This window comes from Meles meles, chromosome 8 (genome assembly GCF_922984935.1).
Source record: "Meles meles chromosome 8, mMelMel3.1 paternal haplotype, whole genome shotgun sequence".
Classification (NCBI taxonomy): Eukaryota; Metazoa; Chordata; class Mammalia; order Carnivora; family Mustelidae; genus Meles; species Meles meles.
Window position 1 is genome coordinate 81,088,934 of NC_060073.1, and position 15,714 is coordinate 81,104,647.

The 15,714-nt window shown below is 38.4% G+C and overlaps 1 protein-coding gene across 8 annotated transcripts in view; it reads right to left on the minus strand.

Moving 5' to 3' along the window:
• Positions 1-15,714, minus strand: part of ARHGAP42 (Rho GTPase activating protein 42) — a 314,994-nt gene that overhangs the window by 109,646 nt on the left and 189,634 nt on the right. Inside the window, exon 1 of one of the 8 annotated variants that reach the window (XM_046017394.1) lies at positions 947-983. The exons of the other annotated variants lie outside the window; for them this stretch is intronic. Coding sequence (XP_045873350.1) covers positions 947-958 — 12 coding nt within the window. The 5' untranslated portion in view covers positions 959-983. Of the gene's footprint in view, positions 1-946; positions 984-15,714 lie in introns of those variants that run through there. 8 annotated transcript variants of the gene reach the window in all.

The window sequence follows — 15,714 nt, forward strand, 5'->3', positions numbered from 1 at the left end:
AGCAGCTCTTGCAGAACATTCTGAGGCTTCTGAGAGGGAGGTCGGGGTGCAGTTTGCTCTCCTCTAAAACTCCAAAAACCATCAAAAGCTGTCAAGGCAAGAGAAAACAGATGAAAGAACATAAAAACCCCCAGAGAACAAAAGCCTGAAAAAAACAGTTTCCTCAGAGCCCACCCCCTTGAGGGGAGCAGGAGGACCTAACTCAGGGAACATCATTGTCTGAAAACCCACGTGGCAGGCCCCTCCCCCAGAAAACCAACCAGGAAGGAAGAAGAAAAAAAAAAAAAAAGACTACAAGAGAACATCCACCACTACTTCATAAATACAACATTTATTTTTAACTCTTTACCACTATTCTTGCTCTTTTTTTTATATACATACAGATAATTTTTTAACCTATTTACCATCACACCGAGATGTCCAGTACATCAAATTCTTTAATAACCTTCTAACCTGAACTTTTTGATACATACACCGTGTTTTTCTTTTGCTTTTCTATTTTTTAATTCTTTTTTAATTTTAACTTACTTTAGTCTAGTTTATTCTTTTTTAATTTTTATTTTCTACTACACATATAGAGTTAAACTTCAAGGTAATCCCCTTTCCCCAATCAATACTACCCTATAGGCAAACCAGTTTCTAATCCCCCTGTAAATTAGGAAAGTTGAGTCCCTTAACAAAAACATCAAGATACCTTCAGGAAGAATCAAAATAACCTTCCTCACCCACACTGAGAATTTATAACCACTCTCCCAATTTTTCCTTCTGTCAGTATTTCTGTGAATTTGTGTTTGTCCTGATAACATATAAATCTTATACTTGGGGTTCTTTCTGATGAGGTTCTTCCCTGTTTTTTGCTTATATATATATATATTTTTTCTTTGTCCTATACTTTTATCGGTCTTTTTGTTTGTCTCTTTTTGTTTGTATACTTCACAAATCTTACCTTGTGGCCCATTTGGGCTGAGCCTTCTCTTTTATCTTCCCTTTTTTTCCTATCTCTCTCTCTCTCTCTCTCTCTCTCTCTTTTTTTTCCTTTTTTCTTTTCCCTTTTTTTTCTTTCTTCTTCTCTATTTCATTTTCTTTTTTCTCTCATTTGGGTGGGGAATCCTGATTGCAGAGAAGCATTCCAGGGTGCACCTTGACTGCACCACAATCGATAAGTCCAGCTGCATCTGTTCAGTCATCTCTTACCAAAATGACTAGGAGGAGGAATACCCCACAGAAGAAAAATACAGAGGATGGACCTTCTGCAACAGAGCTAATGGCTATCGACATAGACTATATGTCAGAAAAGGAATTCAGACTAACAATTATCCAGGCAATAGCTAGGTTGGAGAAAGCCATGGATGACCAAACGGAATTGATTAGGGCAGAACTGAAAGCCACCAGGGATGATGTTCACAGATGTTAGGGCAGAAATGAAAGCCACCAGGGATGATGTTCAAAATGCTCTCAGTGAGTTCCAATCTAATCTAAATTCTCTAAAACCTAGGGTAACTGAGACAGAAGATAGAATTAGTGATCTGGAGGACAAACAGATAGAGAGAAAGGATCAGGAGGAAGCCTGGAACAAACAGCTCAGAAGCCACGAAAACAGAATCAGGGAAATAAATGATGCCATGAAACAGAATTATTGGAATCCCTGAAGGGGAGGAAAAAGAAAGAAGTCTAGAAGATATAGTGGAACAAGTTGTCTATGAAAATTTTTCCCAATCTCACGAATGGAAACAACGTTCATGTACTAGAGGCAGAGAGATTTCCTCCCAAGACTTTAGATTCTCGAAAGTCCCCACGACACCTTATAGTTAAAATGAGGAATTATGTTTCAAGAGAGACCCTCTTAAAAGCAGCTAGGACAAAGAAGCTCCTAACATACAGAGGAAAGCCCAATAGAATAACGTCAGACCTGTCCACAGAGACCTGGCAAGCCAGGAAGGGCAGGCAAAATGTATTCAGAGTACTAAATGAGAAGAACATGCAACCAAGAATACTCTATCCAGCAAGACTGACATTTAAAATGGATGGAGAGTTAAAGAGTTTCCAAGACCGGCAAGGCTTAAAAAACTATGCAACCACCAAGCCAACACTGCAGGAAATATTAAGGGGGGTCCTATAACAGAGAAAAAATCCTAAGACTATCATTGAACAGAAATATAGAGACAATCTACAGACAGAAAGACTTCAAAGGTAACACGATGTCAATAAAAATCTAGCACTCAGTAATCACTCTCAATGTGAATGGGCTAAATGAGCCCTAAACGACACAGGGTTGCCGACTGGATAAAACGACAGGACCCATCCATATGTTGTCTACAAGAGACCCATTTTGAACCTAAGGATACACCCAGACTGAAAGTGAAGGGATGGAGAAGCATCCTTCATGCCAATGGGCCTCAAAAGAAGGCTGGGGTAGTGATTCTCATATCAGATAAATTAGATTTTAAACTAAAGACTGTAGTCAGAGATACAGAAGGACACTACATAATTCTTAAAGGGACTATCCGCCAAGATGATCTAACAATTGTGAACATCTATGCCCCCAATATGGGAGCACCCAATTACATAAGAAAACTATTAATCAAGATAAAGAGTCATATTGATATGAATACAATAATAGTAGGAGATCTTAATACGCCTCTCTCAGAAATAGATCATCGAAGGAGAAAATAAATAAAGAAATAAGAGCATTGAATGAAACATTGGACCAGATGGACCTCATAGACATATACAGAACATTCCACCCTAAAACAACAGAATACCCATTCTTCTCAAGTGCACATGGAACTTTCTCCACAACAGACCACATACTGGGTCACAAAGCAGGACTCAACCGACACCAAAAGACTGACATTATTCCCTGCATATTCTCAGATCACAATGCTTTGAAACTGGAACTCAATCACAAGGAAAAGTTCAGAAGGAACTCAGACACCTGGAAGCTAAAGACCACCTTGCTTAAGAATGCTTGGATCAACCAGGAAATCAAAGATGAGCTTAAACAATTCATGGAAACCAATGAGAATGAAGACACTTCGGTTCAAAACCTATGGGATACAGCAAAGGCGGTTCTAAGGGGGAAATACATAGCCATCCAAGCCTCCCTCAAAAAAATTGAAAAATCCAGAATACACCAGCTGTCTCTACACCTTAAAGAACTGGAGAATCAACAACAAATCAAACCAACTACACATGCAAGAAGGGAAATAATCAAGATTAGAGCAGAGATCAATGAGGTAGAAACGAGAGATACAGTAGAACGTATCAATGAAACTAGAAGCTGGTTTTTTGAAAGAATCAATAAGATCGATAAACCACACTCATCTAAAAGAAAAGAGAGAAAGCCCAAATTAATAAAATTATGAATGAAAAGGGAGAGATCACAACTAACACCAAGGACATAGAAATAATCATCAGAAATTATTACCAACAGTTATACACCAATAAGCTAAGCAACCTAGATGAAATGGATGCATTCCTGGAAAACTACAAACTCCCAAAATTGAACCAGGAAGAAATTGAGAACCTGAATAGACCGATATCTAGTAACGAGATTGAAGCAGTGATCAAAAACCTCCCAAAAAACAAGAGCCCAGGACCTGACAGATTCCCTGGGGAATTCTACCAAACTTGCAAAGAAGAAATAACACCAATTCTCCTGAAGCTGTTCCAAAAAATTCAAGCAGAAGGAAAACTTCCAGACTCTTTTTATGAAGCCAGCATTACCCTGATCCCCAAACCAGGCAAAGACCCTACCAAAAGGGGGAATTTCAGACCAATATCACTGATGAATATGGATGCAAAGATTCTCAACAAGATCCTAGCAAACAGGATCCAGCAGCACATTAAAAAGATTATCCACCATGACCAGGTGGGATTCATCCCTGGGTTCCAAGGTTGGTTCAACATTCTCAAATCAATCAATGTGATAGAACAAATCAGTAAGAGAAGAGAGAAGAACCACATGGTCCTCTCAATTGATGCAGAAAAAGCATTTGACAAAATCCAGCATCCGTTCCTGATGAAAACGCTTCAAAGTATAGGGATTGAGGGAACATTCCTGAACTTCATCAAATCTATCTATGAAAGACCCACAGCAAATATCATCCTCAATGGGAAAAAGTTTGCAACCTTCCCGTTGAGATCAGGAACATGACAAGGATGCCCACTCTCACCATTCTTGTTCAACATAGTATTAGAAGTTCTAGCAACGGCAATCACACAACAAAGAGAAATAAAAGGTATCCAAATTGGCAAGAAAGAAGTCAAACTCTCTCTCTTCACCGATGACATGATCCTTTATATGGAAAACCCCAAAGACTCCACCCCCAAACTACTAGAACTCATACAGCAATTCAGTAACGTGGCAGGATACAAAGTCAATGTACAGAAATCAGTGGCTTTCTTATACACTAACAATGAAAATACAGAAAGGGAAATTAGAGAATCGATTCCATTTACTATAGCACCAAGAACCATAAGATACCTGGGAATAAACCTAACCAAAGAGGTAAAGGACCTGTACTCGAGAACTACAGAACACTCATGAAAGAAACTGAAGAAGACACAAAAAGATGGAAGACTGTTCCATGCTCTTGGATTGGAAGAATAAACATTGTTAAAATGTCTAAACTGCCTAGAGCAATCTATACTTTTAATGCCATTCCGATCAAAATTCCACCGGTATTTTTCAAAGAGCTCGAGCATATATTCCTAAAATTTGTATGGAATCAGAAGAGACCCCGAATTGCTAAGGAAATGTTGAAAAACAAAAACAAAACTGGCGGCATCACGTTACCCGATTTCAAGCTTTACTACAAAGCTGTGATCATCAAGACAGCGTGGTACTGGCATAAAAACAGACACACTGACCAGTGGAACAGAGTGGAGAGCCCAGATTTGGACCCTCAACTCTATGGTCAAATGATCTTCGACAAAACAGGAAAAAATATACAATGGAAAAAAGACAGTCTCTTCAATAAATGGTGCTGGGAAAACTGGACAGCTATATGTAGAAGAATGAAACTTGACCATTCTCTTGCACCGTACACAAAGATAAACTCAAAATGGATAAAAGACCTCAACGTGAGACAGGAATCTATCAGAATCCTAGAGGAGAACATAGGCAGTAACCTCTTCAATATCAGCCACAGCAACTTCTTTCAAGATATGTCTCCAAAGGCTAAGGAAACAAAAGCAAAAATGAACTTTTGGGACTTCATCAAGATCAAAACCTTCTGCACAGCAAAGGAAACAGTCAACAAAACAAAAAGGCAACCCACGGAATGGGAGAAGATATTTGCAAATGACAGTACAGACAAAAGGTTGATATCCAGGATCTATAAAGAACTCCTCAAACTCAACACACACAAAACAGATAATCATATCAAAAAAATGGGCAGAAGATATGAACAGACACTTCTCCAACGAAGACATACAAATGGCTATCAGACACAGGAAAAAACGTTCATCATCACTAGCCATCAGGGAGATTCAAATTAAAACAACATTGAGATACCACCTGACACCAGTTAGAATGGCCAAAATTAGCAAGACAGGAAACAACGTGTGTTGGAGAGGATGTAGAGAAAGGGGAACCCTCTTACACTGTTGGTGGGAATGCGAGTTGGTGCAGCCACTTTGGAGAACAGTGTGGTGATTCCTCAAGAAATTAAAAATAAGCTTCCCTATGACCTTGCAATTGCACTGCTGGGTATTTAGCCCCAAAGATACAGATGTAGTGAAAAGACGGGCCATCTGTACCCCAATGTTTATTGCAGCAATGGCTACGGTCGCCAAACTGTGGAAAGAACCAGATGCCCTTCAACGGATGAATGGATAAGGAAGATGTGGTCCATATACACGATGGAGTATTATTTCTCCACCAGAAAGGATGAATACCCAACTTTTGTAGCAACATGGACGGGACTGGAAGAGATTATGCTGAGCGAAATAAGTCAAGCAGAGAGAGTCAAGTATCATATGGTCTCACTTATTTGTGGAGCATAACAAATAACCTGGAGGACATGGGGAGATAGAGAGAAGAGGGAGTTGAGGGAAACTGGAAGGGGAGATGAACCATGAGAGACTATGGACTCTGAAAAACAACCAGAGGGTTTTGAAGGGGTCGGTGGGGGGGGGGGGGGGTTGAGGAACCAGATGGTGGGTAATAGGGAGGGCACATACTGCATGGAGCACTGGGTGTGATGCCAAAGCAATGAACACTGTTATGCTATAAACAAACAAATAAAAAAAAAAAAAAAGAAAAAAGAAAAAAAAAAGAAAAAGAAAAACCACATATATTTAGTTTAGGATTTATATATCAAATTTTAAGACTATTTCAATGTTATAATTATCAACCAAGATACTGTGAAATTTCCCGTGCAACTACTTATGTCATTGTGTTAGTACACCTATTAGCTAATAAGCAGTTTGCGTATATTATCAAAAAATCCTTCAAGTGAATGCATAGTAGTAGAAATAATAATAGAAAGAACAGGGGCGCCTGGGTGGCTCAGTGGGTTTAGCCTCTACCTTCGGCTCAGGTCATGATCTCAGGGTCCTGGGATCAAGTCGCACATCAGGTTCTCTGCTCAGCAGGGAGCTTCTTCCCCCCACTCTCTCTGCCTGCCTCTCTGCCTACTTGTGATCTCTGTCTGTCAAATAAATAAATAAATAATAAAAGTCTTTTAAAAAAATAGAAAGAATAATAATTAAAACGAATAGCTAAATTCCTTATTCAAAAATATGTGGACTTCTTATAACTGGCATTATACTAGGCATTGAGAGGATAAGTTATAGCACTGAATACCAATCCTGGCTAGACTTCTTCTTCTCATAGTTGGATTTACTCACTGATTAGAATGGCAGTCCAGGGTGACATCATCATCTCTAAGTCCCAAAGTGCCAGATGCTAGGATATTATGACCCCATGCTGCATGGTTGTTGGAAACTTAGGAGTTAGGAATTTCTTAAGGCCCAGGAGATTCCTGGTAACCAGAAACCATGGTTAGTGAGAATCTTAGTTACACAGCAATGTCCATCCTGTGGTAACACTACCCAACCATTCCCAGTCTCCCGAAACACTGTCCACCAAGTCCTTCCTCCTCAATGTGCTGAAACATAGACATTCCAAAAGGTCTCCCTTCTGGGTAGCTGTCACACTATAATTCACCACATCTTCCTCATTTCCAATTACCCCACCACTACCACTACCATATGATCAAACTCATAAGGACCAAGGGTTTCATATTGGCCTTTATGAAGAACTTCTACAAACTGGAATGATTAAAAAAAAAAAAAAAAAAACAGAAATAGATATGAAGGATATGAAGGTGTAAGACACAGAAGAGGAAGGTCCAAAGGTTAACAAGCATATGAAGAATTGTTAAAACTCATTAGCAATTAAGAAAAAAGCAAATTAAAATATTGGGATATCACATTGTCTCAGATATTGGCAAGAGTTAGAAGGTTGATTAATGCTACATGTGTATGTACATTGAGTATATACGAAGATACAGGAGCCTTTATATATTACTGGTGGAATAGTACAGTGGCGCAGACTTTTTCTAAAGAGAGATGTTGCACTACTAAGTGGCCCTAAGAACACAAAAAGTTCATAAACACAAATGAGGATATGCATCTTTGGGGACAGGAAGATAGCCAGTATATTCATTAATGGACATAAAATTAACTTGGAGTGCTAGGCAAAAGTCAGAAGAAAATATTAAGGGGTACCTGGGTGCTTCAGTGCTTAAGCAAGTGTCTGCCTTCAGCTCAGGTCATGATCCCAGGGTCCTGGGATTGAGCCTCACATCTGGCTCCCCGCTCCGCGGGAAGCGTGTTTCTCCCTCTCCTACTTCTTCTGCTTGTGTTCCCTCTCTCACTGTCTCTCTGTGTCAAATAAATAAATAAAATCTTAAAAAAAAAAGAAGTAAATATTAAGTGTTGTCGGATCTTAAAACACAATTCTGAGTTTAAAAACACTAAACAGGTAAGTAACACTAAGTCGTTTACATAAATTATAAAGCCATGCATACAAAATGGTAACAATTTTATAAAACAATTTTACAAAAGCACAAAAAAACAAAAATACACATATTAAACTCATAGGAATGGTTATTGGGTAAGGGAGAAAATGAGAATGAGGTATGAGTAAATGAATAAAACAAGAGAGGGCTGTGAACTAAAGGACAATAAATAAAAAAGGAAATGAATCAGGAAACCCAACATCTGAATGACAGAATTACTATCAAAAAAAAAGAAAGTGTCAGGAGAAAATTACCTAAAAAATAATAGATGAAAATTTCTAAAACTGAAAAAAAATTTTTTCCATATTAAAATGTCACAGTACCTACAAAGCACAATAAATGAGAAAATACCCGTAAGACATATCATTATAAAATATTACAAAGCCATGGATAAAAAGAAAACCTAAAAACAGACGTCAAATAAATATTATCAGAAATCATAGTAATGAATCCACATCATCATCACAGGAAATTAAAAAACAAAAGGGCAATGCATTCAAAATTCTGAGGAATAATTAATTCTAATCTAGATTTACTATATCCACTTGAAATGGCACTCTAGATTTGAAGGTAGAATAAAAATATTTACAAACATACTAAAAAATATTATACATGTACCATTTCTCAAAAAGATAGTGAGAAATGTGCTACACTAAAATGAAGGAATAAACCAAAAACCAAAACATAGGATCTAGGAAAACAGTTCAAACAGGCAGAGGGAATTCCCAGAATTAAAATAATATGAACCTCCATGAACAGATTGACTAGTAAACCTGTGAAAGTAGCCAGTTAAGATGGGAGTTTCAGGAAGAATGACTCTCTAAAAATAAATAAATAAAACAAATGTATCTAATGTATTCAAACATACTAAGATATGTTTTGTAATTATGTTTGTGCATTTGAGAAAAGAGAATTTTATGCTGATTTTAGGAGCAAGCCAATTAGTCACTCTAGGAAATAACAAAAACATGCAAGAAACAAAATGTCATCATAGAACTTAGTATGGCTTAACTATGAACAATAATTTCAGTATTATATAAACACTGACCACAAGTTCTTTTCAATAATTTTTTAATAAACATATAATGTATTTTTATCCCCAGGGGTACAGGTCTGTGACTTGCCAGGTTTACACATTTCACAGCACTCATCATAGCACATACCCTCCCCAATGTCCATATGCCCACCACCCTATCCCATCCCCACTCCCCCTAGCAACCCTCAGTCTGTTTTTTAAGATTGAGTCTTTTATGGATTGTCTCCAACCTGATGCCATCTTCTTTCATTTTTTCATTTCCTACCCCCCAAACCCCCCATGTTGCATCTCTACTTCCTCATATCAGGGATCATATGAAAGTTGTCTTTCTCCGACTGACTCACTTCGCTAAGCATAATACCCTCTAGTTCCATCCACATCATCGCAAATGGCAAGATCTCATTTCTTTTGATGGCTGCATAGTATTCCATTGTGTATATATACCACCCCTTCTTTATCATTCATCTGTTGAGGAACATCTACGATCTTTCGATAGTTTCTCTACTGTGGACATTGCTGCTATAAACATTCGGGTGCACGTGCCCCTACGGAGCACCTCGTTTGTATCTATAGTAGTGCAATCACTGGGTTACTCTATTTTCAGTTAGCTCTATTTTCAGTTTTCTGAGAACCTCCACACTGTTTTGCAGAGTGGTTGCACCAGCTTGCATTCCCAACCAACAGTGTAGGAGGGTTCCACTTTCTCTACATCTGTCATTTCTGGCCAGCATCTGTCATTTCCTAACTTGCTAATTTTAGCCATTCTGACTGGTGTGAGGTGGTATCTCATTGTGGTTTTGATTTATATTTCCCTGATGCCAAGAGATGTGCAGCATTTTTACATGTGTCTGTTGGCCATCTGGATGTCTTCTTTGCAGAAATGTCTGCTCATGTCCTATGCCCATTTCATGATTGGATTATTTGTTCCTTGGGTGTTGAGTTTGATATGCTCTTTATAGATTTTCGATACGAGCCCTTATCTGATATGTCGTTAGCAAATATCTTCTCCCATTCTGTCAGTTGTCTTTTGGTTTTGTTAACTGTTTCCTTTGCTGTGCAAAAGCTTTTGATCTTGATGAAATCCCTAAAGTTCATTTTTGCCCTTGCTTCCTTTGCCTTTGGTGATGTTCCTAAGAAGAAGTTGCTGCGGCTGAGGTCGAAGAGGTTGCTGCCTGTGTTCTCCTCAAGGATTTTGATGGATTCCTTTCTCACATTGAGGTCCTTCATCCATTCTGAGTCTATTTTTGTGTGTGGTGTACGGAAGTGGTCCAATTTCATTTTTCGGCACGTGGCTGTCCAATATTCCCAGCACCATTTGTTGAAGAGGCTGTCTTTTTTCCAATGGACATTCTTTCCTGCTTTGTCAAAGATTAGTTGACCATAGAGTTGAAGGTCTATTTCTGGGCACTCTATTCTGTTTCATTGATCTATGTGTCGGTTTTTGTGCCACTACCATGCTGTCTTGATGATGACAGCTTTGTAATAGAGCTTGAAGTTTGGAATTGTGATGCCACCAACTTTGGCTTTCTTTTTCAATATTCCTTTGGATATTCCAGGTCTTTTCTGGTTCCATATAAATTTTAGGATTATTTGTTCTATTTCTTTGAAAAAAAGGATGGTATTTTGATAGGGATTGCATTAAATGTGTAGATTGCTATAGGTAGAATAGACATTTTCACAATATTTGGTCTTCCAATCCAGGAGCATGGAACATTTTTCATTTCTTTGTGTCTTCCTCAATTTCTTTCATGAGTACTTTCTAGTTTTCTGCATATAGATTCTTAGCCTCTTTGGTTAGGTTTATTCCTAGGTATCTTATGGTTTTGGGTGCAATTGTAAATGGGACTGACACCTTAATTTCTCTTTCTTCTGTCCTATTGTTGGTGTACAGAAGTGCAACTGATTTCTGTGCATTGATTTTATATCCTGACACTTTACTGAATTCCTGTACAAGATCTAGCAGTTTTGGAGTGGAGTCTTTTGGGTTTTCCACATATAGTACATATCATCTGTGAAGAGTGATAGTTTGAATTCTTCTTTGCCGATTTGGATGCCTTTAATTTCTTTTTGTTGTCTGATTGCTGAGGCTAGGACTTCTAGTACTATGTTGAACAGCAGTGGTGATAACAGACATCCCTGCCATGTTCCTGACCTTAGCGGAAACTCTTTTAGTTTTTCTCCATTGAGAATGATATTTGCAGTGGGTTTATCATAGATGGCTTTGATAATATTGAGGTATGTGCCCTCTATACCTACACTTTGAAGAGTTTTGATCAGGAAGGGATGCTGCACTACGTCAAATGCTTTTTAGCATCTATTGAGAGTTATCATATGGTTCTTGTTTTCTTTTATCAATGTATTGTATCACATTGATTGATTTGCAGATGTTGAAACAAACTTGTAGCCCTGGAATAAATCCCACTTGGTCGTGGTGAATAATCCTTTTAATGTACTGGTGGATCCTATTGGCTAGTATTTTTATGAGAATTTTTGCATCTGTGTTCATCAAGGACATTGGTCTGTAATTCTCTTATTTGGTGGGATCCTCGCCTAGTTTTGGGATCAAGGTGATGCTGGCTTCATAAAATGAGTTTCAAAGTTTTCCTTCCATTTCTATTTTTTGAAACAGTTTCAGGAGAATAGGAATTAATTCTTCTTTAAATGTTTGGTAGAATTCCCCTGGGAAGCCGTCTGGCCCTGGGCTTTTGACTGTTTGGAGATTTTTGATGAATGTTTCAGTCTCCTCACTGATTATGGGTCTGTTCAGGTTTTCTATTTCTTCCTGGTTCGGTTGTGGTAGATTATTTTTCTACAAATGTATCCATTTCTTCCAGATTGTCAAATTTGTTGGCATAGAGTTGCTCATAGTATGTTCTTATAATTGTTTATATTTTTTTGGTGTTAGTTGTGAGCTCTCCTTTTTCATTCCTGATTTTATTTATTTGGGTCCTTTCTCTTTTCTTTTTGATAATTCTGGCCAGGGGTTTATCAATCTTATTAATTCTTTCAAAGAACCAGCTCCTAGTTTCATTGATTTGTTCTATTGGGTTTTTTTTTAGTTTCTATTTCATTGATTTCTGCTCTGATCTTCATGATTTCACTTCTCTTTCTGGGTTTAGGCTTTCTTTGTTGTTCTTTCTCCAGCTCCTTTAGGTGTAGGGTTGGGTTGTGTACTTGAGACCTTTCTTGGTTCTTGTGAAAGGCTTGTACCGCTATATATTTTCCTCTCAGGACTGCCTTTGCTGTGTCCCACAGATTTTGAACCGTTGTGTTTTCATTATCATTTGTTTCCATGAATTTTTTTGATTCTTCTTTTTAATTCCTGGTTGACCCATTCATTTTTTAAAAGGATGCTGTTTAGTTTCCATGTATTTGGGTTCTTTCCAAATTTTCCCTTGTGACTGAGTTCTAGCTTCAGAGCATTGTGGTCTGAAAATATGCAGGGAATGATCCCAATCTTTTGGTACTGGTTGAGACCTGATTTATGAGCCAGGATGTGGTCTATTCTGGAGAATGTTCCATGTGCACTAGATAAAATGTGTATTCTGTGGCCTTGGATGGAATGTGCTGAATATATCTGTAATGTCCATCTGGTCCTGTGTATCATTCAAGGCCTTTATTTCCTTGTTGATCTTTTGCTTGGATGATCTGTCCATTTCAGTGAGGGAAGTGTTAAAGTCCCCTACTATTATTGTATTATTATTGATGTGTTTCTTTGATTTTGTTATTAATTTGTTTATATAGTTGGCTGCTCCCATGTTAGGGGCATAGATATTTAAAATTGTTAGGTCTTCTTGTTGGACCGACCCTTTGAGTATGACATAGTGTCCTTCCTCATCTCTTATTATAGTCTCTTATTATAGTCTTGGCTTAAAATCTAATTGATCGGATATAAGGATTGCCACCCCAGCTTTCTTCTGATGTCCATTAGCATGATAAATTGTTTTCCACTCCCTCACTTTAAATCTGGGGGTGTCTCTTTCTTCTTCTTCTGGAATCCCAATTATTCTAATGTTGTGTCATCTTATGGTGTCACTTATCGCTCTAATTCTCTCCTCGTGGTCCAGTATTTGTTTGTCTCTCTTTTGCTCAGCATCTTTATTCTCTGTCATTTGGTCTCCTATGTCACTATTTCTTTCTTCTGCCTCATTGATCCGAGCAGTAAGAGCTTCCATTTTTTTTTTTTTTTAAGATTTATTTATTTATTTGACAGAGAGAAATCACAAGAGAGGCAGGCAGAGAGAGAGGAAGGGAAGCAGGCTCTCCGCTGAGCAGAGAGCCCGATGTGGGACTCGACCCCAGGACCCTGAGATCATGGCCTGAGCCGAAGGCAGCGGCTTAACCCACTGAGCCACCCAGGCGCCCCAAGAACTTCCATTTTTTATTGCACCTCATTAATAGCTTTTTTTATTTCAATTTGGTTAGATTTTAATTCCTTTATTTCTCCAAAAAGGGCTTTTATCTCTCCAGAGAGGGTTTCTCTAGTATCTTCCATGCCTTCTTCAAGCCCAGCTAGAACCTTGAGAATCGTCATTCTGAACTCTAGATCTGTCATATTACCAATGCCCGTATTGATTAGGTCCCTATCCTTCGGTACTGCCTCTTGTTCTTCTTTTTGTGTTGAGTTTTTCCGTCTTGTGATTTTGTCCAAATAAAATTATATAAAGGAGCAAATGTTAAAAATGTTAAAAGGGGTGGCAAAGACCCCAGGGAAATGTGCTTTAACAAAATCAGAAGAGACCCCAAATCATGGGAGGGAGAAAGGTGATAAACAAGGGGGAAAAAAAAAGAAAAGAAAAGAAAACAAAAAAGGAAAAAATATTTAAAAAAGAAAGTATATGTATATACAAAAAATATAGTTAGATATAATGGCGGGTAAAATATGACTATAATAATGAAGGTTCAAAAGAAGATTATTCTTCTTAATTTATTTTTTTTTTTTGGTAAGGTATTGTTAAGATAATCTAGTTTAAAAACGTTAAAAAAGGAAAGGATAAAAGTTTAAAAAAATTTTAGCAGAAGAAAAAAGAAAAAAAATATTAACTACAAGACTAAAGAATCATGGGGATAAAGCCATGAATTCCTTGCTTTGCTTTCTCCTTCTCTGGAATTCCGCTGTTCTCCTTGGTAAATGATGTTGGTCTTGGCTGGGTTTCTTGTTGATCTTCTGGGGGAGGGGCCTGTTGTAGTAATTCTCAAGTGTCTTTGCCAGAGGTGGAACTGCCCCGCCCTTATCAGGGGCCAGGCTAAGTAATCAGCTCCCCTATGCTTTCGGGAGCTTTTGTTCCCTGAAAGCTTTCTGTAGAGATCGGAGGGTGGGAATGATAATGGCGGCCTCCTCATCTCTGGCCCCGAGAAGCCGAGAGCTCGGGGTCCCACTCCTCAGTGCGCCCTCAGAGAAAAGCACCCAATTGCTCCCATCTCCCTGGCCTCTGGTCATGTTTGGAGAAAAGCGCCTGGTCGCTCACGCTTGGAGAAAAGCACTGGGTTGCTTCCATCTCTGTGGCCTCTGGCCGCTGCTCCGAGCTCACCCAGCCTGTGCCCGGTTCAAGGTAACCCTGAGTTGATAGCTCACTCCTCGGCTTTGTCTCTGTAGTCAGCTTACCTGCTCTAATACCTGCAAGCTCTGCGACACTCAGACACCCCCGGTCCTTTTGTGACCCCGTAGGACCTGGGGTTATGCTGACTCTGTGTTGGCTTCATCCCGGTTTAGCCTCTGGAGCGATGTCCCTCAGTGGAGCAGACTTTTAAAAGTCCTGATTTTGTGCTCAGTTGCTCCGCCACTTGCCAGGAGCCAGCCCCTCCCCCCACGGTCTATCTTCCCATCGCTTCGGACTCACTTCTCCGCAGGTCCTACCTTTCAGAAAGTGATAGATTTTCTGTTTCTAGAATTGTTGCTCTTTTCTTCGATTTCCCATTGGATTTGTAGGTGTTCGCAATGTTTAGATAAGCTATCTAGCTGAACTCCTGCTACCTGATGTTGTCTAAAGCTGCTACTTCTCTGCCATCTTGACTCCTCCCTGACCACAGGTTTTAAAAAATTTGACTATATATTTGGAGGACGGCAGGAGCAGAAATATATATGGAGTAGCAGTGGTTGTGGTGCTGTTAAAAGTGTGTAATATTCACGTTCCATTGTAGGTAAATTAATCTAATAATGTCTAAAATTAAAGCAAAATATACTAGTTTATTGTTTAGGAAAATGGAAATTTATGTAAAATAATAATTTAAAGAATTAAAAGTGCTTGACTTTGCAGAACAGAACTTTAGAGCAGAGTGATGGGGTAGGAAGCTGATGTATTTTATAATTTATCAACCTTTACACATTATTAAATTTTTTAAAACTTTGTGTATGTTCAATAAAAATTAAATTCAATCTAAAAATAGGAGGAAAATAGAGAACTAACTTGCAGAGTGGGAATATATAGGAAGAGGTACAGAAAATAAATGTCAGGTACTAAGAAAGATAGAAATTAGAATACAGGGGAGAGAAAATTTTCTATGGGTATGCTAAACCTTGCTCACAAATTAGTTTTTTATGAATTCATTAATTTGAGCCTTTATGAAATCCCATTTTGCAATTGGTACTGCTACTCAGGCTGACCAAAGCTGAGAAGAAAACTAAAAAAAGGGACCAATCTTTCTTAA